At 39.8% G+C, this 26746-nt stretch overlaps 1 protein-coding gene across 2 annotated transcripts in view; it reads left to right on the top strand.

Annotated features, from left to right (window-relative positions):
* CFAP46 (cilia and flagella associated protein 46) overlaps positions 1–26746 on the top strand; it is a 79181-nt gene that overhangs the window by 36251 nt on the left and 16184 nt on the right. For both annotated transcript variants that reach the window (XM_081912595.1, XM_081912594.1), the window contains exons 24-48: positions 561–692; positions 2407–2575; positions 2954–3032; positions 3133–3271; positions 4392–4575; positions 5454–5613; positions 6180–6340; positions 7220–7339; positions 8515–8583; positions 8665–8826; positions 9472–9620; positions 11393–11491; positions 11991–12111; positions 13817–13963; positions 14389–14589; positions 15656–15768; positions 16191–16373; positions 18253–18388; positions 19136–19324; positions 20194–20382; positions 20805–20945; positions 21775–21954; positions 23023–23193; positions 23735–23832; positions 25839–26014. In XM_081912595.1, coding sequence (XP_081768721.1) covers positions 561–692; positions 2407–2575; positions 2954–3032; positions 3133–3271; positions 4392–4575; positions 5454–5613; positions 6180–6340; positions 7220–7339; positions 8515–8583; positions 8665–8826; positions 9472–9620; positions 11393–11491; positions 11991–12111; positions 13817–13963; positions 14389–14589; positions 15656–15768; positions 16191–16373; positions 18253–18388; positions 19136–19324; positions 20194–20382; positions 20805–20945; positions 21775–21954; positions 23023–23193; positions 23735–23832; positions 25839–26014 — 3668 coding nt within the window. The remainder of the gene's footprint in view (positions 1–560; positions 693–2406; positions 2576–2953; positions 3033–3132; positions 3272–4391; positions 4576–5453; positions 5614–6179; positions 6341–7219; positions 7340–8514; positions 8584–8664; positions 8827–9471; positions 9621–11392; positions 11492–11990; positions 12112–13816; positions 13964–14388; positions 14590–15655; positions 15769–16190; positions 16374–18252; positions 18389–19135; positions 19325–20193; positions 20383–20804; positions 20946–21774; positions 21955–23022; positions 23194–23734; positions 23833–25838; positions 26015–26746) is intronic.

Below are 26746 nucleotides of genomic sequence, written 5' to 3'. Positions count from 1 at the left end.
AACTGTAGTTTTTTATCTCTCTTTTCACAAAAAGAAGCAGATAAGGCAGACAAGGTAGAACGAATAATAATAATAATAAATTGTCCAGTAGCACTAAGTTTGTTCTGGATATAAGCTTTCGTGTGCATGCAAACTTCTTCAGACACAATAGCTTATACCCAGAACAAACTTAGTTGGTCTCTAAGGTGCTACTGGACAAAAAAATTATTTTTGTTTATTTCGATTGCGTCCGACCAACACAGCTACCTACCTGAAGGTAGAATGAGTTCCAGGTTTTTATTTACTTAGGTGGTATATGAGGTGGCTGTTGGTTTTTTCTTCTTCCAATTTTAGCTTTCTGTTTAGCTTTTCTGTGTTGGAACAATATCTAGTGTTTATACAATTGAAGTGTGAACTTGTATCACGTTCAGACAATCTGATTTTCAGAGCGTTCCACAGGTAGATGCTGCCCACCAAGGGACACAAACATCCTTGTGCTGGCAGATGGTTTTAAAGCCTAGTTTTTGACCTATATTGTACGGTAATGTTAACTCCAGTTGGCAATGGCTTGTTTTTTACAGGAGCGATTATGCGGAGAGACAGGGAATGCTAAGCATTGCTGCTTGTACACAAGGGAAGAGTATGATGGAAAATTTGGCTGGGAAGAAACATATGCGTTTGGCGGCATCAAAACTCTTTGTTGAAAGTGCAAGGTATGTTGCACGTTTTGGACCATATTAAGTTTCCTTTCCTTTAAAATAACAAGTGTATATACCCCATACATATGCAAAACCCATGCAATGAAGAGTATTGACAAAATCTGAATTTTTACCCACACAGAACATTCATATTCTCCTTATAGCATAGAGTTATAGAATTGTAGATTTGGAAGCGACCATGAAGGTTATCTAGTGCAGGAATCTTTTGCCCAACATGAAATTAAGAATCTCATGCTCTGCCGACTGAGCTATCTTAGCATGCTATTGATTTCTTCAAACATCAAGGTACCCAACTATGGCTTACTGGGTCTAGGGTGACTGACAGGATATACACATGTATAAGACCCCAAGACCTTTCACTTTCATTTGTTCAAAAAAGTAAAACAGTTAACTATGGAGCCACTGTTCTAAGGCTGCAGATGCAGAGGCGCTAAGGATGCTGCATCACTGTTGCTAAGCAACCAGGGACAGGAATGTTGCCCACCCTCACCTGGGACTTGGAAAGGGGCCGGGTCTCCCAGAGATCTAGCAGACTTTTTAAAAAAGTTCTCAGCAGTATGGCTTATGCATTATAGAAACATTTTAGCGGAAGCTTGAAGTTACTAATGATTGTGCCACATGTTTTTTCAGTTCTTTTGACGAGTTGCCACATGGGCAATAGATATATTTGCACTTTCCATTTTTGTGGGGGAGGGAAAGCAGCCATGGCTTCTCCACTTGTTTGCTCTCCAGGCATGGCATCAAACCATCTCACATTGCAACTTCCTGTGAAATTATTATATACTCTGATGTATTTAAATGGGCATCTCATAATGGGAAATGTGCTCAGGATAGATATGAAAGTAGCTTGAAGCTGGTTAAGAGTTAAATAGCTCCATTATTTGGATTTCAATCTTAATGGAGCATTAGAAAATATGTCATTTATGAAAATAACATCACCTTTATAGATACATGGCTCTAATCTGTACCTCTGAGGTTAAAAATACTATGGACAGATGGTCTGAATATCTGAAGATAAAAATTTGTGTGAGGAAGTATCACTGCAACATTACCATTTTGATGAACAGACTGCATTTGGGAAAACAAAATACCAATTGGTGATAAGAAACATCTATAAAGTACTGTTAGGTTCTGTTAAGCAACACACCTCTGTTTAAAATTTAATGATAAACTGGATGCAATATTTAGGTCAGCTAGTAAGTTCTGACATTTGGGAAAACATCTGGATATGTTGCATTATTTTTTCACCTTGTGCTAACCTGAGGGAAAACTGCTATGAAGTGATGACCAGATGGTACATAATTCCTCAAAAATTATAATCATGGAGGAACCTCTCTATTGCAAATGTAACTGTGGTTTTGTTTGTTTTTTAAGTGTGGCAGTGGGAAATTATTTTCAACAAAACCACAGGAATCTGTTAAATAACTTGGAGTTCCATTCACAATTACACCATTTTTTTCTTTACAATTTGCAAAGATATGCTATCCATATATTTTTGAGTGGGAACAGATGCACATTTCCCATAGAATTTTTTTCATTTACAGAAAACATACCCCTCTTGTTATGGAGTGAATCCCTTAATACTTTTAGGAAATGTGTTATCTTATCCTTACAAAAGGATACTGGGCTTGCTGCACTGTAATTGAATCAAATTTTTACTACATTTTGCAGCAGCCACCTGAATGTATTGTGTTTTCCACCTTCCTAGGTATGCAGGAGAAGCTGGGGATCTTGCTCTTGCTATGATAGCAGCTAGACACTTCTGGAATGGCTGCTTACCCTTCATTGGTTCCTCAGCAGATAGACAGCAGCTCAAGAAGCCCACTGAAATCATTATCAAGAGCATCAATAAAGCATCAGAAGCCAAAAATAAGCAGGTAATAAATAGCAGTACCTTCTATATCTAATACCTCTTATGGGAATGTTTTGCCTTCAGACAATTCAAAACGGAACAAGCAACTTAAAACTAAATCAGGGCTAGTTCACTCATATTGTTATGTGACATTTGCCAAGAGGGCCTGAATTTGCTGGTTGGGTCTTTAAAATAACTAACTAATCAACAGCCCTTCACTTCCCCATTCTCTTGGCTCCTTAGCCCACGAACCGCCAAATCTCTCTTACATGTCCACATTGAAGGCACACCTTATTCGAGCTGTTTTGCCAGCCAAATAGACCTTCCTTCAGAGAAGTTTGCTTTGTCAAAACTGTATTAAAATATTCATGAACACTCCCCCCACCCCTACTACATTATTTAGGAAATGGAGCATATGTTACACTTGCATCAGTGGCCTACAACAGACTTTCAAAGCAGTAGCTTCTCAGATGGGCATTCAGGTAAGTTATCATCTTTTGATCATGAAGTTTGCTTGGTTTTTATGAGGTGGCTGTATTGGCTTTGCAATATCTAAAATAGTGCTTTTAATCTGTTTCAAAGGTGCTGATGAGGATTTGACCTTAAGGACGTTCTTATATATATTACTGTTCCAAGTACATGCTGATAAACATGACTGGGAGGCAGGCCTCAAAGTCTTAGATGAAGCTAATCAGATGCTCCCTCGGACTAAGCACAGACTGTAAGCCGTTTGGATTGTTCTTAGGATGTGTTGGGGGTTGCTGGTCCTTGCTGTTGTTTCACAATCTAGAAATAGAGCTGATCCAAAAGATGGAGAGGGAGTGTGGAACTCTAGGAGGAAGTGTTGAAGAGGGGTAGAACCTTAATGGGAGAAGGAGAGTAGGTTGAAAGTGAAGCACACCCAAAGGAGTTCTGCAGAGGTTCTGCTGGTGTGTGTTGCACCTTGCTAACCACTGAACCACCCCACTGCCCTTCCTCTGGCAAGCAGCAGTAGCACGCATTCCAGGAGGCTAATGTTGCACTCTGCCCTGCTCAGTGAATCACTTCTGGTAGTATTTGCATAGTACAGGATGGTCTCAGGGCCCCCTCCCTTTCAAACTTTAAAGGTGAAGCTGCACTGTTTGGCTGAGCACCCACTAGCAGCACAGCTGCCCCACATTTTGTGCTTTTTCTCTCGTGCTTGTGAGATGACAACAGGCGGGAGTTGAACTTCCCAAGCAGTTGAAGGCAAAAATCACTGTTCAGATTTGAAGAAGCTACTGAGGTTCTGTTGTATACTGAGAAACCTCTTTTGGCATTAAGCGGTGTGTAAACTAATTAATAATGGTGATGATTAGAATTAAGTGTTGATTATCAAGTCTCAAGAAGTAAACGCCGTGGGAGGAATTAAACGTGCTATGTTGAACATTCATCAGCTCAAGCGTTTCAGCTTGCTGGACGGAACGATTCCCACCCCCTCTCCTCCCCCCATGCACCATTTTCATGGTTCCCCCAACACTCCCTTTCTGAGTCAGTTTAGAGAGGAGAGGAGAAGAAAGAATCCCCATTGCATGAGTGGAAGTTCGTGTGCAAAGCTTCCACTGCTGAGACTCATTAGGTGGATCCCTCCCTATGTTAGAATATTGTCTCAAGTCTCATACATATTTATCCCGTATGCATTTTTCAGACTGAACTCTGGGCTAAGATTAATTGCTGTAGATTGGTGGAGACAGAAGTACTTGTCACACATATATGTTGACTTCTGATTCCAAAATGCATCATAAAAGCCTTAAGATATCACTTAAAAACAATTTATATCAAATCAGTGATGAGCATTGATTTTGTCAAATTCTTTTTCCTAGCCCAATATTTAAACAGATGGTAATGGTGAAGTCAAGACTTGGGCGTAACTATATAATGGAAATTCAGAAATTCAGAGATGAAAGTGAAGAGTACATGTCAGATATGTGGCATCGTCTGGCATCTGTGTCGTCAGATCTTGTGGGACAGTTGTCTTGCTACCAAAATGCAATTGAAGTTTTACAGGTCTGTATCAGCTTTCTTTTAAAATGTACTTTTAAAATATTACTGGTATGTGTTTCTAAATTGTGGAGATTGTAACAGCAGTATGGCAGGCAAAAATCAAACAGGTTAAGCCATTTCTAGTATGGAAATACCTCTTTTGTGAGTAGGTCATGGGCCCAATAGATCTTTTGGGCCCTGAAAATCCTATTGGCACTCCTATATATATATACCTGTGGTGTGTTGCTTGAGACACTATAGTATTATTGTTGTCCTTATGCATTCTTTTCATAATGCAATTTCCGTTCTTCTGATTTGTTTTCTGACCACTTTTTTTCACTGATGATGAGTCATCAGTAGATGTTTAAAATATTGCTTTGCTAGTGTGTTTGCAAATAATGCTGCTGGTTAACTTGAGATGTTTGGATTCCTAACAGCTGGGGACATACAAGTTCCCTAGTTTGCCTGAGATCAATGCATTCCTGGTTGCATATTTAAACTTATTCTTTTGGTCTGAAAGGAAATAAAACATATTTTTCAAGAACAACTGCTCTCTTTCCAACCGAACTCCCCTTGAGTAAATCTCTATTTTGCTGGCTGGCAATAATGTATTTATTACTGCACTGGTTGCAAAATATGTCTGGGCGGCAAATAAGTTGTGAGCTAGGCACCAAGACAAGTATCAGAAGGAGGAGTGTGAGATGTGGAGTGCTTAACCTAGGCAAGAGTGATTTTTACATTTTTGTATGTTTGCTTTGCTGATATTGTTCAGTTTTAAATCAATTATTTGTATTCTCACATTGTGACCAATTGTGATGGCTTAATAGCTTTTAGCAATAAAGATTCATTCATTCATTATCAAGAACAACTAGGTTAAGAATGCATTCCCTGTTTTTATACAGAAAAAAGAATATTCATTAAAGAAAGTTGATAATCTAATAGCATTTGCAGAATGGCTGTACTCCAATCAGTTTCCTCTTAGTGAAGCTATTAAACACCTGGACTGGGCAGTATATATATTACTGTACCTGAAACCTCTCCGAAAAAGCCCTGAAGAAGAAGGTATGTCTTTAAATAAATCTAAAATAATAAGTTATTTCAGAGTTTGCCTTTCCAGTGTATTCTGATATTTTAGTAACCTGTAAAACTTTCTCTTTGACCCTGAGGACATATTTTAGTTTAGGCTTCTGAACAGTACTTTTTATATTAAATTTATAGGTTTTAGCTTGCATGACTTCTCCTTTTAAAATGAAGATAAATACAAACTCTCTACCATGAATATCCTGTGTAGTTTACTGCAGACAGATCTAGAAAACTGCTACATTTTTTATTTTAAAGTAATGGCGAATGAGATGTGTTTCTTCATCCTAGCGTCACTAGATGTAAAAAAACCCTACCTAGGTAAAAATAATCCATGGTAAAATTGTGGCTAAATACAAACTTAACACTTCCACCCCAAGCCAGCTCTTCCCCATGCCCCCATTTGGCTAAATATCCTGATCATGAGTTCTGAAGCTTGTTCACAAGTTTGTGACACTGGTTGCCTGGTAAAGGTATTGACCTAGTGTGGATTTTGGTCGTATGAAAGAACATGGTGACGTTTGCTTTATTGTTATTTCTGACCACAGATTCTAATGACCGAATTGCCATTGAGGATTTTAGAAGTATAAGGCAGATAGAAGCTTTGTTTAGAGCTCACACGGTAATGGCAGTCATTTCCGGACATAGTTCGCCTTTTCACGAGCAGCACTGTTTGATGGCATATGCTTTTGTGATGCGCATTTGGCAGGTAAGAAAATAATAAAAAGTATGGTGTGTTGGTGTACTGTGTCAATATGCCAGCTTTCCTATAAACTGTTGGCTGGCATTCCCCTCAATCACATAGATTGTATGAAAAGTAAGATTATTACAACAACTTTTGACTTTATTTTTCTATCCTTATTCTGTATAATTCTCAAAGAATGTTCATCCATATACAGTGATACCTTGGTTCCCAAACACCTTGGTACTCAAATGCCTTTGTTCTCAGACGCCGAAAACCCAGAAGTAAGTGTTCCGGTTTCCAACACTTTTCAGAAGCGGAACGTCCAACGTGGTTGTTGGCTATTGTTTCCAGGGCACCTGCACCAATCAGAAGCTGCGCCTTGGTTTTCGAACATTTCGGAAGTCAAAATGACTTCTTGAATGGATTAAGTTAGAGAACCAAGGTGCCACTGTATGTGTAAATCATGGTGTTTTGATGTTGTATTTTTCCTTCAAGAATGTAATGAAAAGTTTATTTGCAAAAAAGAAGTAAGATTATTACAATATAGGTTTTGATGAAAGTATATTGTATGTTTCCCATGCTCTCCTCTCTGCAGTATATTCCCCTCATTCTCCATCCCTCATTGTTCAGGAGGTTCCTGCAGATATAGGGTGAGGGTTGAGTAAGACAAGAAACTCTTCTATGAATTTCTGTAAGTCAACCAGTTTTAGGATCAAGGCTATTAACTTGCGTCTGTTTAGGTTTGCCCTTTATAAAAGTAAAGGAGATCACTACCATCTGTAAACCTCTAAAACCTACCCAGTTGTCTTAATTCTTTCATTTTCTGCATTTGACTGTAAATAACTCAGCCTTTTGTAGGTTTCCTTCCCCAACTAAAAAACAAATGCAATTATTTTTGCTCAGGTGTCACTGGCAGCAGCAGGAACCTTTTTAAAGACAATGGGCAAAGTTTCACCAACTCAGCAAACGAGTCCCAAATCGAAAGGCAAAAAAGATGCAAAACAAAACAAAGATGCAAAACAAGTAAGGCACTCTTCTATATAAAAAACATACTTTCCCTCCCAAAGAAAATGGTTTACTTATGAACAGTTCTCTCTGTAATTAATTATTAAGTAAGAATTCTGTAAATCTCCTTTTCTGTAACTCCCGATGCATCCCAATCCAATGAAACAGATTGCATGCCCAGGCGTTGTGACCCGCCACCCCACCCCCTGTTAAATGACCACTCGTGACAACATACATTTTTGGTTTAAATTAGGCCATAACATCATTGATTACAGGTGTAAATGGCATTGGCTCAGAGGAAAGGGATAACCTATATCAGCCAACCTGCCTGTTGGCTGAGTCTTCCCAGGAGTCAAACTGTTGGTGAGGGGGTCCTATGTCATGCATTAAATAGCTACTGCCCCAGTGAGAATGCCTTTGAGGAGTGCTAGGGTCCTAGCTGCCAGCTGGGCATCTAGAAGGAGCACCTGCTCCAGGAACCCTTTAATGGGATACCTCATCCCCTTAGAAGGGCAGGCAGAGGCTTACAACCTCCCCTCTAAGACTTAACGCCACATCCACAATAGTTGTCGCAATTGCTACGAGGTAGGCGAAACCCCCAAGTCAGCCAGTTGACCTAAAGGACAAATTCCTCCCCACTCCCAAATACGGTGACCAATCATAATCCATAGCAAGGTCATAAATACGCACTGCTCCGTGATGGGTAGATAACAGCTTAATTATAGGTAGGGTGGGGGATCCAAAAGACAAAAATGCCAAGTTTTGGGTTGGCTTTCCTTAAATACTCTGGGAGTAGACCTGAGTGAAATCCTATGATGGACTCAGTCAGGCCCACCCCTAATGAGTGCCCACCCCTTGGTCTGGCTGCTATTGGCCAAACTGCAGCTGAACCCAATTCAACTTATCCCCTGGCCAACGGGAGAGGATCTAACATCTCCCACTGCCCGGGGGACCCAGCTAAAAGTGGTTGGAGGTGCTGCGGGACATGACAATGCCATGCTACTAATGTCGGTTGACCTGTAGGATTCACAAGTGCCCATGTGAGCCCATGATCCAGATCTTTGTGAAATCCAGTGGGGTGAGACATAGCTTCAGATGCAGAACTGTATGTACGTATAAAAGCTGAATATTGTATTAACATTATTATTCTATGGTGTGATAAAAATTTCCTTTCCCCCCTCTTTTTTCCAAAGCCTTCTGCTAATCAGACTTCACCAACAAGCCCTCCTAAAAAAGACAAATCTTCAAAAGATGCTAAACAGGTACATTTTCTTTTAATATATTTTAATGTTCAGTGGGGGGAGGGGGAATAGACTTCCTTAATGCAGAGTCTTGTTTTTCAGCCACAGTCGGCCAAAGACAAATCAAAGAAGAAAGGGCCAAGTGAAGCCTTGCCCGCAAATGTGGAGGAGTGGGCTAGCTATGAATGTCCTGATGAAATTAGAGATGCCTTTAAACAGGACGCAAGTGGCTGTGCTATGAACAGGGAAACCATTTTGGCACCTGTGAGTAGCATTTCCAGATTTTGGTTTGTAGGGGGTACTATCTTATCTTCTTAGATCTGTATGAATTTGAAAGACTTGTTGGAGTCGGAGGGAACAGATTTGCTATGGCAACATATATTGGGTAGAGATGAGTGACCTAACTGAACACCACGGTGGATTCAGTTGGAGACATAACATCTGCCAAATGTTCAGTGCTGCATGTGACCAGCTTCTATTTCAAAGAAGGCAAAACCAGTTTTTCCTGAGCTTGATTCTAGAGAGGGGTTGTTTGCGTGAGCAAACCACTTCCACAGGAATTGTATCACTCAGTTCCACATGCCCATAAAAGAAGAGATAGTATTTTCTGTGCATCCTGAGTTTTACCTGTGTATAAATGTCCTACGTATTTGGCTTTGTGATAAAACCATTTTTAATGAGAATGTTGAAAGTTTCTTTTCATGCTGATTTTCAGGTTGCCACAGAGATGGCATATTTAGTGGTTCAAAAGGTAGGACAATGTGTCCGATGTATACATTTGTGTGTAGCAACTCCCTAATGTATAAAATTCAAGAACATTGTTTCATTGCCCCATTTTCAGCGTTAAAAATGCAGAATTGAGACAGAAGTATTGACAACTTTTCCATCATCCATTCTTTTAATTTTCAGACACGTACCTTATACTACCTAGACCTTTTAGTTAAGGAGCTACAGGCAATTTTATGTACTCACTTGACTGTTCCGGTTCTTCATCTGGCTGAGATCATTTCTCGTGATGTCGTAGAAAGCAAAAGTCTGTCAGATCTCTACCATCTTCGGTTTGTATCCATTATTCTGCAGTCACTGTAAAACATTTCACTTCCCTGCCGTTCATAAATTCAAATCTGTTTTTGGTTGTGGTGTGTAAATTAATCCCTTTCTGTACTTCATGATGTGCCATAAATTATGGATTTATGGTTCCAGAAGTTATTCCCACAAAGTTCCCTGCATGAGCTGAATATCAAGGAGGTTGAATCTCACCCATTACTGGCAGAGCACGGTCATGACTACAACTCCCATCAGTCTTAGCCAATATAGTCTGTTGTCAAGGTTGATGAGAGCTATCGTCCGTATGACCACCGGTTTCCCATGCCTGGTTGATCAGCAGAACAAGTGTGCTGGACCAGGATAATGTGTGTTCATATTGATGTAGGTAATCATACGTGGTCTGAAACATAGGGAGAGGCAACTGCCCCCTTGCACCTTCTAAATGGCACCCCAGTAAGCCTAAAAATTGCTTGTATGCATAATTGCTTGAGAATTAAAAATCTTAGACGTTAAACAGAAAAATAGGTCTAGGCAGTTTGAACTTTCATTGGCTGTGTTTGGCATGTTTGTGACTGAAAATGAAAGTTTTAGCATTTGTATTTTTATGTAGCCTACATTTCAGTGTTTCAGATTCCAAGCTTTTTGCTATCAAAAACATAAAAGTAGGAGGGTGTGGGTGGGTTTGCATATATATATATATATATGCACGCACAAGTCTCCTTGAATTTGGGTTTTTTGTCTGATAGCACTGTTAGGACTCATCCATACAGTTGCAAATAAAATGTTTGAAGTGTGTTTTAAGCGCAATATATAATGTGACACTAAATGGTGATAGTGAACCTTATGTAAAAATCAGTGTATTCAATGTATTTTTTAAAATGCTTTTTTTTAAAAAAGCATTTTCAGAACTTTTTTTATATGTGTGTAGATTCCACCCCTGTGTAATTAACTTACTATTTCAGAAGAAGTGATATCTGAGACTGTTAATAACAAGTATTTTTTCTTCATTAATACTCATAGCATGACTAGGAATCCTAGCCCTTCTTGCTCTTAGGCAAAGTGATCTTGTGGGGATTGATTTATAGGTGAGGAAGGGGGAGTATTGTTTAACTCTCCACCCAACATTTTACTGACTTTCACCACTTGATCTAGCAAAGGGATCTGGGAACTCCAGCATGGAGCAAAATACTTCTCTTCCACCCATCATGTCTCCCCTTTGAATTCTACTCACTGCAGTCACTGTTTGTCTTGGAGACATGACAGCTGGGTTTTCCAGGCCTGCAGCGGCCTCTGAATATACAGTTTTTGCCTTTTTCTTTGAAACTACACTGCATTACTTGAACCAAAGTGTAATAGATTAACTACAACAACACTGCTTCTGCAGAACATCTTTCCATACCAGAAAGTGCAAGTTTTAAAATGTCCACTTTAAAGCTGTGTTTAATTGACAATGCAAACAGACTGTTCTGTTTTGCGCTTTAAGTCCTCAAAATTCTGTTGATAGAAATGGGATTTTAAATATAACTAGCAGCAAGCCACTCCTGATTCAGGATCCCTAACTGATCCCTAATAGGATCCCTAACATCCTATTTCTTCCCTTCGGTTTCATTGTGTTCTAGCTTTATGCAGGTCCCCTTCTTGCCACATATTTCCAGAATGCACATTGCACGAAATCAGTTACATTTCCAAATGAACTAGGGCCAAGTCTTCATTGTGCAAAAGTACCATTTCTTGTCAACAGGTAATTTGTATTTTGTATGGATTGTGTCCTTTGTTTTCACAGACTCTCCAGGATATGTTTAGATTTAAAGTTGTGCCAAGCAGCATTTAATCATGAGAAGGCAGTGGGCGAAATGTACATTAATGAAATGGAACAAGGAAGGTATGATCTTCTGAAGCAAAGTGTGTAATCTGAAAAGTTCATCATGGATTCTGTACATACCTAACACCCCATTTCCAGTTGAGCAACTGGGACTATTTGCATGCAGCCTTTCAAAAAGCTTGAGATTCCACCAGTCAGCTATTTAATAGGGATGGGGAGTGGGGGTGCTTGGGTATTGCATCCAGCTCCCCAGTCACCCTCCTTGGTGGCTGACTTTAACCTTTTTGAGAGGGTTCTATAGGTAGGTCCATTGTTCCCTGGATTTGGATGTATTACAGTGTAAGCATAACAGTTGTTTCCTCCAAGAGCAGCAGCTTTTTGCACTGTGCTGGTATGACTGAATTTAAGTTACCGGTATTCTATGCCCATTAACAAAATGATTAATGTAGCCCCGTGGACATCTCAGTAACGACTTTCCATGTTGACATGTTGATCCTCATTGTTGTTTTGCTTGTTATTGTTTGCAAAATCGTTCTCCCTTCTTCTTTCTCTGATTCAGGTTTAGACAAGAGATAGCATTTAAAAAGGAGAATGCCATACAGAACAAGCTGAAGGAAACCAGATTTGCGAGTTTAAAGCCAACTGATATTAGTAAAAAATTGCTCACTGCAAAAGATAAGGTAATTTACTTTCACTTTGCAAATAGATCAAAGTAAGAAGGCATTTTGCTGCCTTTAAACCCTTTATGGCTTTTAGAAACAAGGTCAATTGAGTGAATGCCATGCAGTAAACTATGGCTTCCATTGTTAGCAGTATATCCCTTAATTACTGCTGGGCCCAGTGGGCGAAAACGGGCGGCTCTTGAAGAGATGGAAGTTTAAGGCTTTTCTGAGTTTTTCCTTTTATTATTAATGCTTAAGAAAAAGTACATCTTCACGAGGGCATTTCCTAATGTAGCTGATTTGGTTAAAGGAGAGTAATTGGTGATACACCACACATCTTTAACTAGAATCCTGTTGCTTTGTCCTCCACTGGACCCAAGATTCTATACCATTTTTATGCAGGAATTTTCCTTGATTCAGTCCCTTGCTTAAGATCTGCCTCTCCAGCAGGTTGCTACAGGTGGCCGCCTCTCCATCAGCTATTTTTCTGGGGTCAAAGTGCCCAGTATCTTCACTACCCCCCCCCCAGGCCTATTGTCCTGTCTGGTGTTAGGACATTTTGTTGGTTTCCTCAGCTGCTTCTTCCTCAGCTGTTCACTCACTTACCCCATGCTTTGTTTCATTATTTTAGAACTGCATTTCCTATCACCATGCACCTCTTATTTCTGCCTCCTGTTTGCAGATTTTTGAGGCGTTTGCACTATCTGATGCACAGGCTTATGGTGGCTAACAGATTTAGGTTGAATCCTTACAAGATAGAAGTACAGTTTGGGGAGGTGGGGGCCGGGGGTGGGGTACTCCCTGGTCCTGAATAGGGTAACTGTGCCCCTGAAGGACCAGGTGCGCAGCCTGGGAGTCATTTTGGACTCGCAGCTGTCTATGGAGGCGCAGGTCAATTCTGTGTCCAGGACAGCTGTCTACCAGCGCCATCTGATACACAGGCTGAGACCCTACCTGCCCACCAACTGTCTCGCCAGAGTGGTGCATGCTCTAGTTATCTTCCACTTGAACTACTGCAATACGCTCTACATGGGGCTACCTTTGAAGGTGACCCAGAAACTACAACTAATCCAGAATGAGGCAGCTAGACTGGTGACTGGGAGTAGCCACTGAGACCATATAACACCGGTTCTGAAAGACCTACATCAGCTCCCAGTATGTTTCTGAGCACAATTCAAAGTGTTGGTGCTGACCTTTAAAGCCTGAATGGCCCCAGCCCAGTATACCTGAAGGAGCGTCTCCACCCCCCATCATTCAGCCCAGACACTGAGGGCCAGCGCTGAGGGCCTTCTGGTGGTTCCCTCACTGCGGTAAGTGAGGTTACAGGTAACCAGGCAGAGAGCCTTCTTGGTGGTGGCACCCGCCCTGTGGAATGCCCTCCCATCAGATGTAAAGGAAATAAGCAACTATCTGACTTTTAGAACACATCTGAAGGGAAGACATCTGTTTCGGGAATTTTAAGTCCTTGATGTTTTATTATGTTTTTAATATTCTGTTGGGAGCCACCCAGAGTGGCTGGGGAAACCCAGCCAGAAGGGCAGGGTATAAATAATAAAACAATAATAATAATAATAATTCTCATCAGGCTTTACAACAGATTTCAGATTTTTTTTTTAAGGAATTGGAATGCTAAGCAAAATCCCTTTCACCAATTTTAGAATTAAATGCTGACTAAAATGGAATTGCAATTCTAGGGGCACTCTTTCTTTCTTTTTTAAAACAGATTTTGGAACTGAACCCTGTGACTGAAAAGGGATTAAGTGGGCTTTCTTTCCCCTACTTGTGGATAGACAAAGCTGAAGTCCTCATGCAATTAGGTTTATATCAGCCAGCAAGGCTACTACTTGCAGAAGCACACCATGCAACTCAGGTAAGTTTGAAAATTAATCCCAAACTGGAATGTGATCCAGTCCCCTATGCACTGGCATAGTCATAAGATTCCCTCAGTGCTCCCTCCCAGCTTTCAAGCTGTCTTCTTTTGAACTATTTACTCAAATTTAATCTTAGAGAAGTCCTAGAGCTTCCTCCCAGGTAGCGATGGAAGGTTCTCTCAGTTTCTCATTTTTCAGTTCTCCATATTTTGCAGCAATTTGCAAAAAAAAATTAAAAGAAATTAGCATGAAAATTAAAGTAATTTTAATCTGAGTTTTTCCTAATAAACTCCTGTAGAAGATTAGGAGATGCGTTTTACACGTTCTCGATTTTGTTTGTTTTTAATTGTTCTAAATACATAACACTGGGATGCCCTTGGCTCTTTGATAAGACTGAACTTACTTGAAATAACATTTTTTCTAGGAAATGAATGACCTCTGTACTGTATCGCGGTGCCTTTATCTTCTAGCTGTGCTAGCTAACTTGGAACAAAAACATGGACAAGCTAAAGAACTGCTTGAGAAGGCACAATTGATAGGTGGAAATGAGAAATTTTGGCTGAATAGCACTTTGTGTCTCACAGATGCAATTTTAGGGGAAGATGAGGAAAGAAAAGATAAAATGGTAAGGAAACCTAGTTCAACCACAGGGATCTGTCCTGCGTATTCTGCAATGAATGCAGATGCAAAGAATTCCTTCAACTTCTCTGCTGTCTCTCCCCCCCCCCCCCCTTTAACACACTTTTGACTCCCTTGTCATCTAAGGCTGAATCACCTCCCTAGCTGGTTTCCTTCTTCTAATGTATTTAAATATTTTTGGGTTAATTTTAATGTTTTTAGCAGTATGTTCATGAAATACATTTTTTTCCCTCCTCTCTCATCCTCTTCTTCTTCTGCACCTTTTAGCTTGCGTTTATTTTCTAAAGTTCCGGTTCCTTTTTGTTCTCCATATTTGGGCAAAGTCTCCCATTTTCTAAAAGTTATTTTCTTGCTTCTGACAGCTTGCTTGACTCTGTTAACTACCCTGATTATTATTTTTTGCCTTGGTAATACCTTTTCTGATTTGCAGTATATATTCTAGTTGAGCTTCTACTAGTTTTTAATAACATTATCCCCTGGCCTTGGAGATATTTGGCCTTCTTGACTTTTACTTTCGACTTCCTTTATAAGCAATGCCCTCCTTTTTTTAGAAGTCCCTCTGTTGAAGTCAAAAGTGACTGTATTGAGCTTCACGTTGCAATTTTCCACTAAGACACATATTCAGTGCTTTTTTTCCTATAAAAAATGTTTAGGGGTACTCTCATTTTGACTCGAGAAAATCACCATTTTATAGTTCAAATCGGGGGAAATAAATACAGTAAATGGGCAAAAGTACAAAGATTCACGAAATGTTTCGGGGTATGCGTACCCCTGCATCCCCCCAGAAAAAAGCACTGCATATATTGAACTTGATAGCACTATGAACACTGTTCCCAAACAGTACAATGTAGAACCTTCTGGTTTTATAAAACCTTTTTTTTCTTATGTAGAGATCACAGTATCCTCCTTTTGTAGCTATATTTAATTAACGTATACCTGGTGAGTCATATGCTCTTTGGTAAAACACAGCTTGTGTTTTCATTGAATGGATTTGCTCTGGATAGAAGAAATACCTGGCCTAAAATGTTTTGAACAATTCTGCTTTCTCATAGCTACAGTCTGGCCATTTTCTGCAGAGAACTGTAAATGCATTGAGACCATTATTGCTGGGAAGACCCAACAGAGAAGCTGAGTTGGGTATTATAATCGCATTCCTTGAAGCCAGGTAATTAATTACAAGTTTAAAAAATTATTATAACGTTTTATGTATGGTTTGTTAACTAACTAACAATGCAAACATATTCATGTTACCTCAGAAGTAAATCCCATTCAGTTCAATGAAACTTAGTCCTGGGTATATGATCCTATATACCCTTTGCAGAGAGTAATCCCCACTGAAATCTTCATGGGATTTACTTTTGCATAAATATGTTTAGGGTAATTTTTTTAACTCTCACTGTGCTTTTCTTAAAGCAAACACAGCATAATCCAAGCATAAATATAAAATTATGGTTTTCTCTCAGCATTAGTCATCAAAATCTAAAAACATGCAAAGAAAAAGGTGTATTAGTACAGCATACTTGATCAAGTATTTAATACATTATTGAGATAGTTTACCCAATACTATTAATATACTCTTCTATGCAGGAAAGCATATATTCATGTAGAGTTTGGTCAAGACTACATCAATGCTAGTAGTCATCCTAATGACTTAGCAAGATTGTTGCTGGAGCCATATGATAAATTAATTCATATCGAGAAGGACTTCCTTTCTTACCGGTACAAAGATCGTAGTACCGAGGTTTTGCTGGTACGTGCAAATATTCATAGGTAAGTCCATAATAGTCCTTGATTATTTATTTGAATGTAAATAGGCAGAGACCCAAAGGACAATTTTAAGATAGCTCAAGAATTTACGGTCACAAAGTGGATTTCCTCCCTCTCTGCAACAGGTATCCATGCCACTTCTTGAACCACTTGCAACTACCTTCAGCTTCAAAGTTCTTTTGACTTGCAGTATAGAAAAGAAGCAGCCTTTCTGTTAAGAACACACGAAAATCTAAAGCACTTTCGGCACATGCTGAGCAGATCTTTGGAAACTGGCCCGTGCATATTTTTCAAAAACCCACACGCTAATTGCTTCAACTGCTGATTATTTCTGGCTTGCTTTTTCAACATTGAGTCTAAACAGTCACAAACAAAAACTGAACTTCTTCATTGCATCTGAATCAAATTGCACAAGCAGTGGCTGAAACACAACAAAATGTGAGGGAAGCCAACCAACATTAGCCTGGTTCACATGGAGTGGGAAGCCAAATCAAGGCTAAGCATGCTTATGCAAATGTGCAGGTCCTCACAGTGGAAATTGTGACCGCTTTCCTCCCCCTCCTCATGCTGGCCACATGTACCCCGGCTCCCTCGGCCAATAAAGCGAGATGAGCGCTGCAACCCCAGAGTCAGCCACGACTGGACCTAATGGTCAGGGGTCACTTTTCCTTTACCTTTCTCCTCCTCCAGTCCTGTTGCTGCACTGTCAGTTATATGCAAGCTGGGTTCATGGTTTGTCTCGCTCCAAACAAACCACCAGCTGTAATCAAGCTTTGTTCTTTGTTTACTACTCATGGTTTGCTTGAGAGAAACAAACTACAGTTTTGCACCTAATGCTAAGGGAAGCCATAGTTTAGCTCAAGGTAGTCAGGCGGCAGCAGGTCCAGTGGAGGAAGAATGTGTTCACATGAAGCCTTCTTGTGACTTAGCAGTTTGCCACCTAGGCCATGAGCAGAAACTATTCTTAAGCTTTGATGGGAAATACCTGCTGTATTCATATTATTTGCTGGATCACAAGCTGTGTGTAGTAGTTCTAATATTTACCATTCCTTTTTGAATACAGTGGTACCTCGGGTTACAAACTTAATTCGTTCCAGAGGTCCGTTCTTAACCTGAAACCATTCTTAACCTGAGGTACCACTTTAGCTAATGGGGCCTCCCACCGCTGCTGCACGATTTCTGTTCTCATCCTGGGGCAAAGTTCTTAACCCGAGGTACTACCTCCGCCTTAATGGAGTCTGTAACCCGAAGTGTCTGTAACCCGAGGTGTTTGTAACCTGAGGTACCACTGTAAATGGAAGTACAGTGGTACCTCAGGTTACATACGCTTCAGGTTACAGACTCCACTAAGGTGGAGGTAGTACCTCGGGTTAAGAACTTTGCCCCAGGATGAGAACAGAAATCGTGCTCCAGTGGTGCGGCTGCAGCAGGAGGCCCCATTAGCTAAAGTGGTGCTTCAGGTTAAGAACAGTTTCAGGTTAAGAATGGACCTCCAGAACGAATTAAGTACTTAACCCAAGGTATCACTGTAATAGTAATCCTGATTGAAAGTAGTGATGTACAATATTCGGAAATGTGAAAGCACAGAAGTAACTTTTCCTTTGTGGACACTTTCAATCAACATCTTACGTATGTGAGAGTGCAGGCATGCATGCACATACACACACACTTGGCATTTTTTGAAAAATAAAATACTTGTATCATTTAATTGGTTGCCTTTAGTGAATGGTGGTTATCTCTTTGAACACAAAATCGGCACATGCTGCTAAAACTGCAGGGGAAAAAACATTATCTGGTTATCTTTCTAAATAGATAAATTATCAAGGACTAAATACCATTTTTGAATAATTTTAATGTTTCTTTTTTCTTTTCTTTTTTACAGGATTCTCGGAAAACATGCAGTATACAAGGTAGACAAGCAGAGTCATTACCTTGATGCTTACAGGTTAGCTCAAGAAGCAGTATCACAAATGGAAGAGCTTTTTCGATATATTAATAATGTGATTCCAGTTAATGAGGTAGGTAAGGTAGTTGTGTCTTAAAATCAGCTTGTAGTCTTATGCACATTTAATAAGGAGTAAGTCCCATTGAGCTCAGTGAAGTTCGTTTCTGAGTGGACATGTATAAGACTGCACTGCAAAATGTGGAGACTGTTGACAGTCAAATGAGAGCATTCAAAGTCCCGTCCAAATCTGGTGAACATCTGAAAATACAGAGATAAACCAATGGAGGCAGTTGCTCAGGGGTCATTATCTGCATTCCTTATTGCAACTTCAAATTGGGGACATTTTGGGTCATATTCAACTAAATTGTTGTGCTAGTGGAAGCCTGCTCAACGATTCCTGCTAACGCATCAGGACTTTGCTCCCTCTCCTGCCCCAGCGTGCTGCCCCTGCCCTCCCCAAATCTACTCCAGAGAGTTGGGAGAATACTAGAACAGCTACATTGAATACAAACATTGGCAGGAAATTTCGACAGGTCTTTGTGGCTGTCAGCAGCCTTCACATTTGTAAATATTACATGCAGTAATAAGTGTCATTTTGAAAAGCCGCAAATGATCCTCCCTTCTCTATTCTTTTTTTCCTTCATTTATTTTCTTTGACAGATTTGTGTTTCCCACCCCAAGAGAGGAGTGGCCTTTTAATCTTCAGGGTGCAGGATTTTCACTCTTCTCACTCTATCTCTGATGTGTTTCATCTTGCCATCCACCACAGTCCTAGAATCCGGAATGTTCTTTTTAACTCAGTCTTATTTTTGTATTTCAGACTAAAAATATAAACACTCCCTTGATGAGAAAACTGGCTAGCATGAAGGTGACACTTACAGAGATCATTTTGGATATTTTTGTACTCATCAATATTGAGAAAAAAAAGAAAGAGGCCAAAGCAGACGAGATTGAGCAGATTATCGAGGATTTTGTGAGGTTTACACCTGATGTTGCTTCTGTTGAGCAGGTTTGTGTGTCATTGCTTTCCTGTGGTTTGGGCTACAATCGTATATGCACTTATTTGGGAATAAGACAATGATAGGTCTTACTTCAGCATAGGATTGCGCTGTGACTTCTATCAAAGCAAACTTTAGAGAATCATCAGTACAGTGGTACCTTGGTTCTCAAACTTAATCCGTTCTGGAAGTCAGTTCCAAAACCAAAGCGTTCCAATACCAAGGTGCGCTTTCCCATAGAAAGTAATGCAAAACAAATTAATCCATTCCAGACATTTAAAAGCAACCCCTAAAGCAGCAATTTAACATGAATTTTACTATCTAACAATACCATGGATCCATAACATGAAAGCAATAATCATTGTACTGTACTTTAAAATAAATAAGACAGTATTGTAGATGATAAAATAATAATTAAAAAAAATTCTTACCTGCGCTGATGATTGTCATTGTTTGGATGGGGGGCTTTTATCCATTTCCACAGTCATACAATCAATCAGTAGCTGAGCTAGGTTCCATACAGTTACAAAAACAAATTAACCGAAAAAACCTCAAAAACAAAAACGCAAAATAAATAGCAGAAACAAAAACGCCAAACTTAATCCGTACCGGAAGTCCGTTTGACTTCCTAAATGTTCGAAAACCAAGGCACAGCTTCTGATTGGTGCAGGTGCCCCCGAAACAACAGCTGACAGCCGCATCGGACGTTCAGCTTCCAAAAAACGTTTGAAAACCAGAACACTTACTTCCAGGTTTTTGGCGTTTGAGAACCAAGGTACCACTGTACTCCGTTTCTGAAGCATTGGATCATTTTTGTTGTTCATAATGTTACCAGTTTCCAGCATATTGGTTTTATTTCATGTTTTCTGAATTCTGACAGGCATGGTTAAAACTCAGCAGCACAATTGGCCATAATGCCCAGGCTCAGTTAACAAGCCTACAGAGTCTTTATACTGGCTGTCCTGATATCAGAGCCAAATACCTCTATCTCACTGGGAAGTGTTTGCGTTTAATGGCTGATCATACAAACCCCATCTTTACAGATGTTCACTGGAGTGAAAAGGCAGCGGTACGACATATTTTTACTACATTTAATCAAAGTGTTAATGGAAGTGGGGAAATGAACAACTTCAGAAATCTGTTTTCGGCTTATTCCACATTTTTATTTGGTGTTTTATTGTGTCCTGTGTGGATTGTGTGCACGGGATTTTACAAATTGGAATAAGTTTTGGAATAAATGTGACAACCTGTGAATTAAAGGGTCCATGTAGTTACTAAAGTGTCCTTGTGGCTGATGGAGTTCCCACAAGGCATCACTCTTTTTACTTGACCAAGGAATGATTTCTAAACAGTACCAACTTTACTACAAGGAGTTTGTGTGTGTGGTCAACATTGCATAGCGTATTAGGACTGGGCTTTGTGTATGTTCGCACATTTCATGTGTTACATTTTGACAATACTTTGTTTGTTTAATTCTTTTGTGATGGACAGGAGGAACCTAAACCTGTCCTTGAGAAATCCCCCTCACCAGAATCAGAAGCAAAATGTGATGAAAGTGAAACACCAACTCCGGGTTTGCAACTTACCAAAAAACAGCTTGATGATTACAGGAGGAAAGCAAGTGAATTAAGGGTACATTTATGTGATAACTTAAGTACTTTATACACACACACACACATATATAGTAAATTCTAAGTTTAGGACATGCCAGGTCAGTACTAAAAGACAGGCAGTGAGGGGAAAGTGTTTAGGACATTTCCACTTCACTGTAGAATATTTTTATAAGATAACACATAAAGTAGAATTTTTGTTAAGAAAGTAAATAGTAAAGAATTTGAAAAAGCTGTAAATTGTAAAGAATTTGAACAAGCTGTTCAGGAAAAAACTAAAAATTTATTTGCTGCTAATTTTCCATTTTTTGTATTTGATTTCTTTGATTTCTTGGTATGTTGGTTTCTAAAAGTCTTTTGTAAAATGAGATGAAAATAAGAACTGGACCTTTTTCTCTCTTTTTTTGGAAAGTAATTTTTAAAAAGGAATATAAGCTCATATTGATCTAGCTGTTCTCATGTTAATCATTTTTAATTACTTTGCATCATCTTTTCATCACTTTCCTCATTTATAAAATGTTTTGTTCCTGGATTTTGGTTCCATAGATAAAGAGTCAGAAAAAGGAAGCCCAGCAGGAACATGTATTTATTTTGAACTAAATGGAAAACATAATCTAATAGAGCCCTAATAGGATGCTCTGAGGGACAAAATAGCATAACTGGGAGCCTAGTATGAAAGTCTCAATTTATGCCCATTTGTCCTCCCTAGAAACATTTAATATTTTCCATTAAGAACTGTTATATGAGATCAGAATGCTCTATCTTCTTTGAAGTGATAAACTACTATTTATGTTGGATTTATGTAGTTTTAGCAATATTGAATATATAGGATTCTGATCTTTGCTATATAGAGGAAACAGACTTGGACCCAAAGATACCTGTTTCAGTCAACGGAGGTTTTGCTGCAGAGCATTAATGTTGCAATGAACAATAACATGATTGATATCCTGGCTGCTGCTAGCTTGGAAATGGTGGAGTGCTTTGGACGATTTGACTCCGTTTCAGCAAGCCAGTTTTTGGCCCTTTATCAGGTGAGACAACAGCTACTTCATTAGCCCTTTAGTACCATAATCAGCCAAGTCAATCTTAAAAGTATTAAGAACTTGTGAATTCAGACTGTGATATTACTAAATAAAATCATTTCTTTTATGTGATGGTTTCTATTCCCATGTGATGTAATTATTACTTTAAATATGTAGCAAACATAAATTAAGCCTTGTGCAAGCATAACACTTGCAATCGACGATCAGTGGTTCAGTGTTTTGGAACATGTATTTTGGGGGCTGTGCACCAGATCCAACCAAATGCCAGATCCTAAAATCAGGCTGACTCAAGTCAACCCAGGATTCAACCAAATTGGGGTGTGGCATCCCTGGATCACCCTGAAGTTGGGTTGGATCCATCTGGAGCAATCCAGGGCTGTCAAAAGGGAAGGGCAGCTTGGTGACGAGGAGAAGGAGGGAAAAGGAGACATTCAGATAGCCCCCAACCACATGATTAATTAGTGGAAAACATTCCTTCTGTCTTCCTAAAACTTTTGCTGAAGCCCTTTCCCATTAAAAATGACTAGCTGAAATCTCCAGTTTATGGCATTTACATAATTTAAGCAACTTTTTAATAAATGCTTTGTGCGTTTTATCTCTTCTAGTCATCTCCTTAATCTGCTACTGGCCCTCCTTAGAGAGAAAGCAGATCAGTCAATGGTAGCCAGACACCCATTTTTTAATTTGTCCATCCTCATCCTTCAACCCTAGTGATGTTAATTTAGCTCAGCCAATCATAGCAGAAGCTTTATCACCACCAATACTATCCCTTCCTTACACCAATAGCTCCTTAGTCAATTATATAAATATCATTTAACCAGGCGTGGGGGGGGGAAGCATTTCAGTGAAACACATTTATGGAGAGATCATTTCACAGAAAGAAGCTGAATAGCTGAGAAAACCCATTCTTAGTATTTTGATGTCAGGGCTTCTTTACTGTGAATGTAAATAATCACCATATCGGGGCCACTTCGTTTCATGCTTTCTTGAAAGGATTTTCATTAGAAATCTGTTTTAAAACATTTGCCAAACTAGACTTGTATTAAAATGTTGCAGAGCTGTTCAGCATCACTGATGATGAAAAACATCCTGCTAGCAGCTACACTGAACACCAGCAAATCACAGCTGGCAGCGATGCTGCATCTGCAGCACCACTTGCAACAAAAAGGAGATGTTACGTGCAGTCTTCTAAAAAATGTGGAGCACAGGTTGGCTGCAATCTCAAAGGTAACTTGGTCAGTTAAAATAAAATTGCAATTTCTCATCCAGCTAAGGATCTATAGGACCTGAGAATGATCCCTAGCTGTAGTGGAACACCTGTTTGGAGCATATACCATCATTTATTCTCTTGCCCTACAAATTGTGTGTGTGCTGTATATATTGGAATATAAAGCAGGTAAGAGCATTAAAAGTTGGAGGGAAGAATTAAAAAGCAGTGATACATTGTCTGAGCAAAATTAGTTAGTTTTTTTGCAACTTGCTCTGTTTTTTGTAATGTACGTTTTCTAATGCACTCTAGTTCACAGATAGCGCTGCAGACTTCTATGTTATGACAACCTGGGCTCTCGGGGCTACTGCCCTACTGTAGAACCACCAGATGGTTAGGAGCAGAAGGGTACTGAATCACTGGTGTATATTTTACAAAAATATGGCTAATAAGAATTCTACAACCCAGCCATGCTATTACTTTGACACTTTGTCATGAAAAGATTAAAGTTATGTTTTAAACGGTCTGAAAATTTATTCACTGTTGCCTTTTTTTGCATAGGCATGGGGAAATCTTTGTATTTCTCCACAACACTTTAACATCATGAATGAATTACCACCAAATTTTCATGTAATGATTCTCCAGCATTCAGAAGACAGGTATGAATATAGGTTCTCATGCTGGCACTCGTTTGCAATACAGTTGCAGTCAGTGGAGTGGCGGTGCTTACCTGGCCTCCAGCCACCACCAAGAGGGGGAGGGGTGATGGCAGCATGGTGTGAATGTACTAGCAGGAATGCCAGATTGGCTCTGCTGTTGCATTAACACCATGCTGGCACCGCCACCACCTCCCTCCTCTTTCTTCTCTCACACCAGAGCAATAGCAGAGGTGATAATTTCAGGAAAGCAATGCCCCACCAGCTATTGCTGTTAAGAGTATCTGCTCCATGTGCCATTGCTTTGGTGCAGGCATAAAATGTAACCATGACTGGTTAGTGCAAGTCATAGTTTGTTACTTCATCCTGTTTACGATCTCAAATATCTAATTTGGTTTAACTGGTCAAACCCTGTTCTCTGAGGCTGTTGATAGAAAGACACCAGCCAAGGCTGTTTGTCATGTAGCAAACAGGAGAAGCATGGTTAGCATAAATCAGCTTTTCTCAGCCTGGTACCATCCAGATGTTTGGGATTACAATTTCTATCATCCCTGACTGGAGCTCCTGAAAGTTGTTCAGCAAAACATCAGGGTGGTACCAGGTGGGAGAAGTCTGAGGTAAACCATGGTTTCATGTTCTGGTTTGTAGCCAATCCTTCACCATAGCAGTGTTACTCAAATCTTACTCGTGTTTAAAGGAAAAGACACCATGGTTACGTATTTCATTTTTTTAGGGCCATGCTCATCAGCTTCTGTTTCAGTAAAACATAGTGATTATAGTGTAAGCAAAGAGAAATAGCTGTGCCTGGCCTTTGTTAGAATCAAACCCACCACTGAACGTTTGTCTGTTGCATCCCAAACTGCTTCTTGGCTGCCTCTGTGCACTCATACCATTTCAATATCGCTTTGCCACTCCTGTGACATCTTTTCCTTCAGCGACTTCCAGCAGCTGCTGTGTACCAGCAGTTTTAACTATGTGTGGTATATATGGTTGTCTCCTGCACTTCAGGTCCTTTCCCACTTTGAAAAGAATGGCTTGAAGAAAGGTGCATTTGTTATCACATGTCTTGAAGATAAGGTGTTCCCTATTGGATGGCTACAGTTAACAGTGATAGTACTTGAGGATAGTATTTGACCTCTGGCTTTCCACTATTACATTTTATTTATTTATTTGCATTCTTTCCATTTTTATTTCAAAGCCGGGAAGTGTGTCACAGTATTTCCGATCTATTATATTTCGCTATGAATGTGAAGAAAGAGGTTTTTAAAAACATGACAGAAACCATCCACCACCCATTCCACTCGAGCACCTTCTCCCAGTTTTAGTTGTTTCTGCTACTCTGGATTCCTTGCCTTTCTCCAAGGAATTCTCCTTCCTGCCCCAATAAATGCAGGGAAAGTAGAATTAAGGATCTCAAAAATGTAGCACAGACTTTTTCAAACTACACACAGGTCCCACTATCAGAACACTATCTGCAATTTCATACACCCAAACATAAAAATTATGACTAAACATTGCTACATACATGGCTGATTCAGAGTTTGCCCACTTTCTTCCTTGCTTGTGCAAAATGGTGGCAGCCATTTCAGGGAAGGAGCCATGGATAGAGGAATTGGACTGAGGGATTGGACAAATCAGGGAGCAGGAGGGAGCAGACAAATCAGTTTATCCCTTTGTCTCTTCTTTCCTGTTTGGCTGCAGCCTTTTAGGAGGAAACCATGGCAGGAGGGGAGAGAGAGATCACAGATTAGAAATGTTCCCATAGGAAATAATAGGAATCATCAACACATTCTGTAAACACTCGCCTAACAAACAATTTGTGGGAATGCATTGTGTTCAGAAAGCGGGACATGCATATACATATAACCTGCTATCATTTGGAGTATAGAGGTAGTTAGATACTTGCATCACAATCAGTTATAAATTTATGCTGGATAAGAAGGGAATAAGGTTTTATCTAAGGGGAAACGGTCTTCTGAAAAAATTGATTTGATTGTTTTCTTCACTAGATCTTACTTGTATGGTGCACTACTTGAGAAAGTGAAATTGACCAGTCCGAAGGAGCAAAAGGACCACAAGGAAAAGGGTGGACAGCAGAAGGAAAAGAGTGGGCAGCAAAAGGAGAAGAGCGGGCAGCAGAAGGAGAAGAGTGGGCAGCAAAAGGGAAAAACTAATCAGCCAACTTGTAAGCGTTCCTAAGAAGTTCAGATTCAATTATTGTTAAGTTGTGGGTTGACATAGCAGACGACACAGCAATTTCTCCAAAGCAGCTCTTTATTTTGTAAGCTGGAACAGAACTAATCTGAGGAGCTCAGTCAGCCTGCTTATATAGAGCTACAGAACAATTGTAACTGTTGCAATGTTCTAAAACTATCCAATCACTGAACGTCACTTTTCAATCCTTCATTTGCATAACTATCTACAGTATCCTCCTGCTGGCCCAGGGTGAGAACTTCAGTACATAACAATTATGGTTCTCTTTTGTTGGGCTGGACTGAAACTTCATACATGAATATTTGGGGCAAAAATGTCGTGTTTTTGAGGGAACCAAATTATGCCCGTGAGAGCCCTTTTCTACTCAACTTTATTTGCTTTGTGATTGGCAGCAGCTCCAGCTCCACTTTTCAAAGTGCACCTTCTAGCTGGGAACAGTATTCTCAGCCAGCTGGAGGATCACACCATGAGTATTATGAAGTCCCAATGCCACCTACCCATTCAGAGTGAGGACACTTGCTCTCCCCTCAGTTTCTTGCTGAAACATGGAAATATTTTTTAGCCCCAGGTAGTCTTGCATAGAAATACAACTCATCCTGTGGAATTAAACCATTTGAATTCTTGGTGCAAGTGTTAAATTGGTGACCACAGTGAAGGATTAGGATTGAATCATCCCAACTCCATGACTCATGCATCCCCAAGT

Source organism: Podarcis melisellensis (assembly GCF_964234715.1).
Source record: "Podarcis melisellensis genome assembly, chromosome: 5".
In the NCBI taxonomy this organism is placed as follows: Eukaryota; Metazoa; Chordata; class Lepidosauria; order Squamata; family Lacertidae; genus Podarcis; species Podarcis melisellensis.
This window is presented reverse-complemented; position numbering and strand designations above follow the sequence as displayed.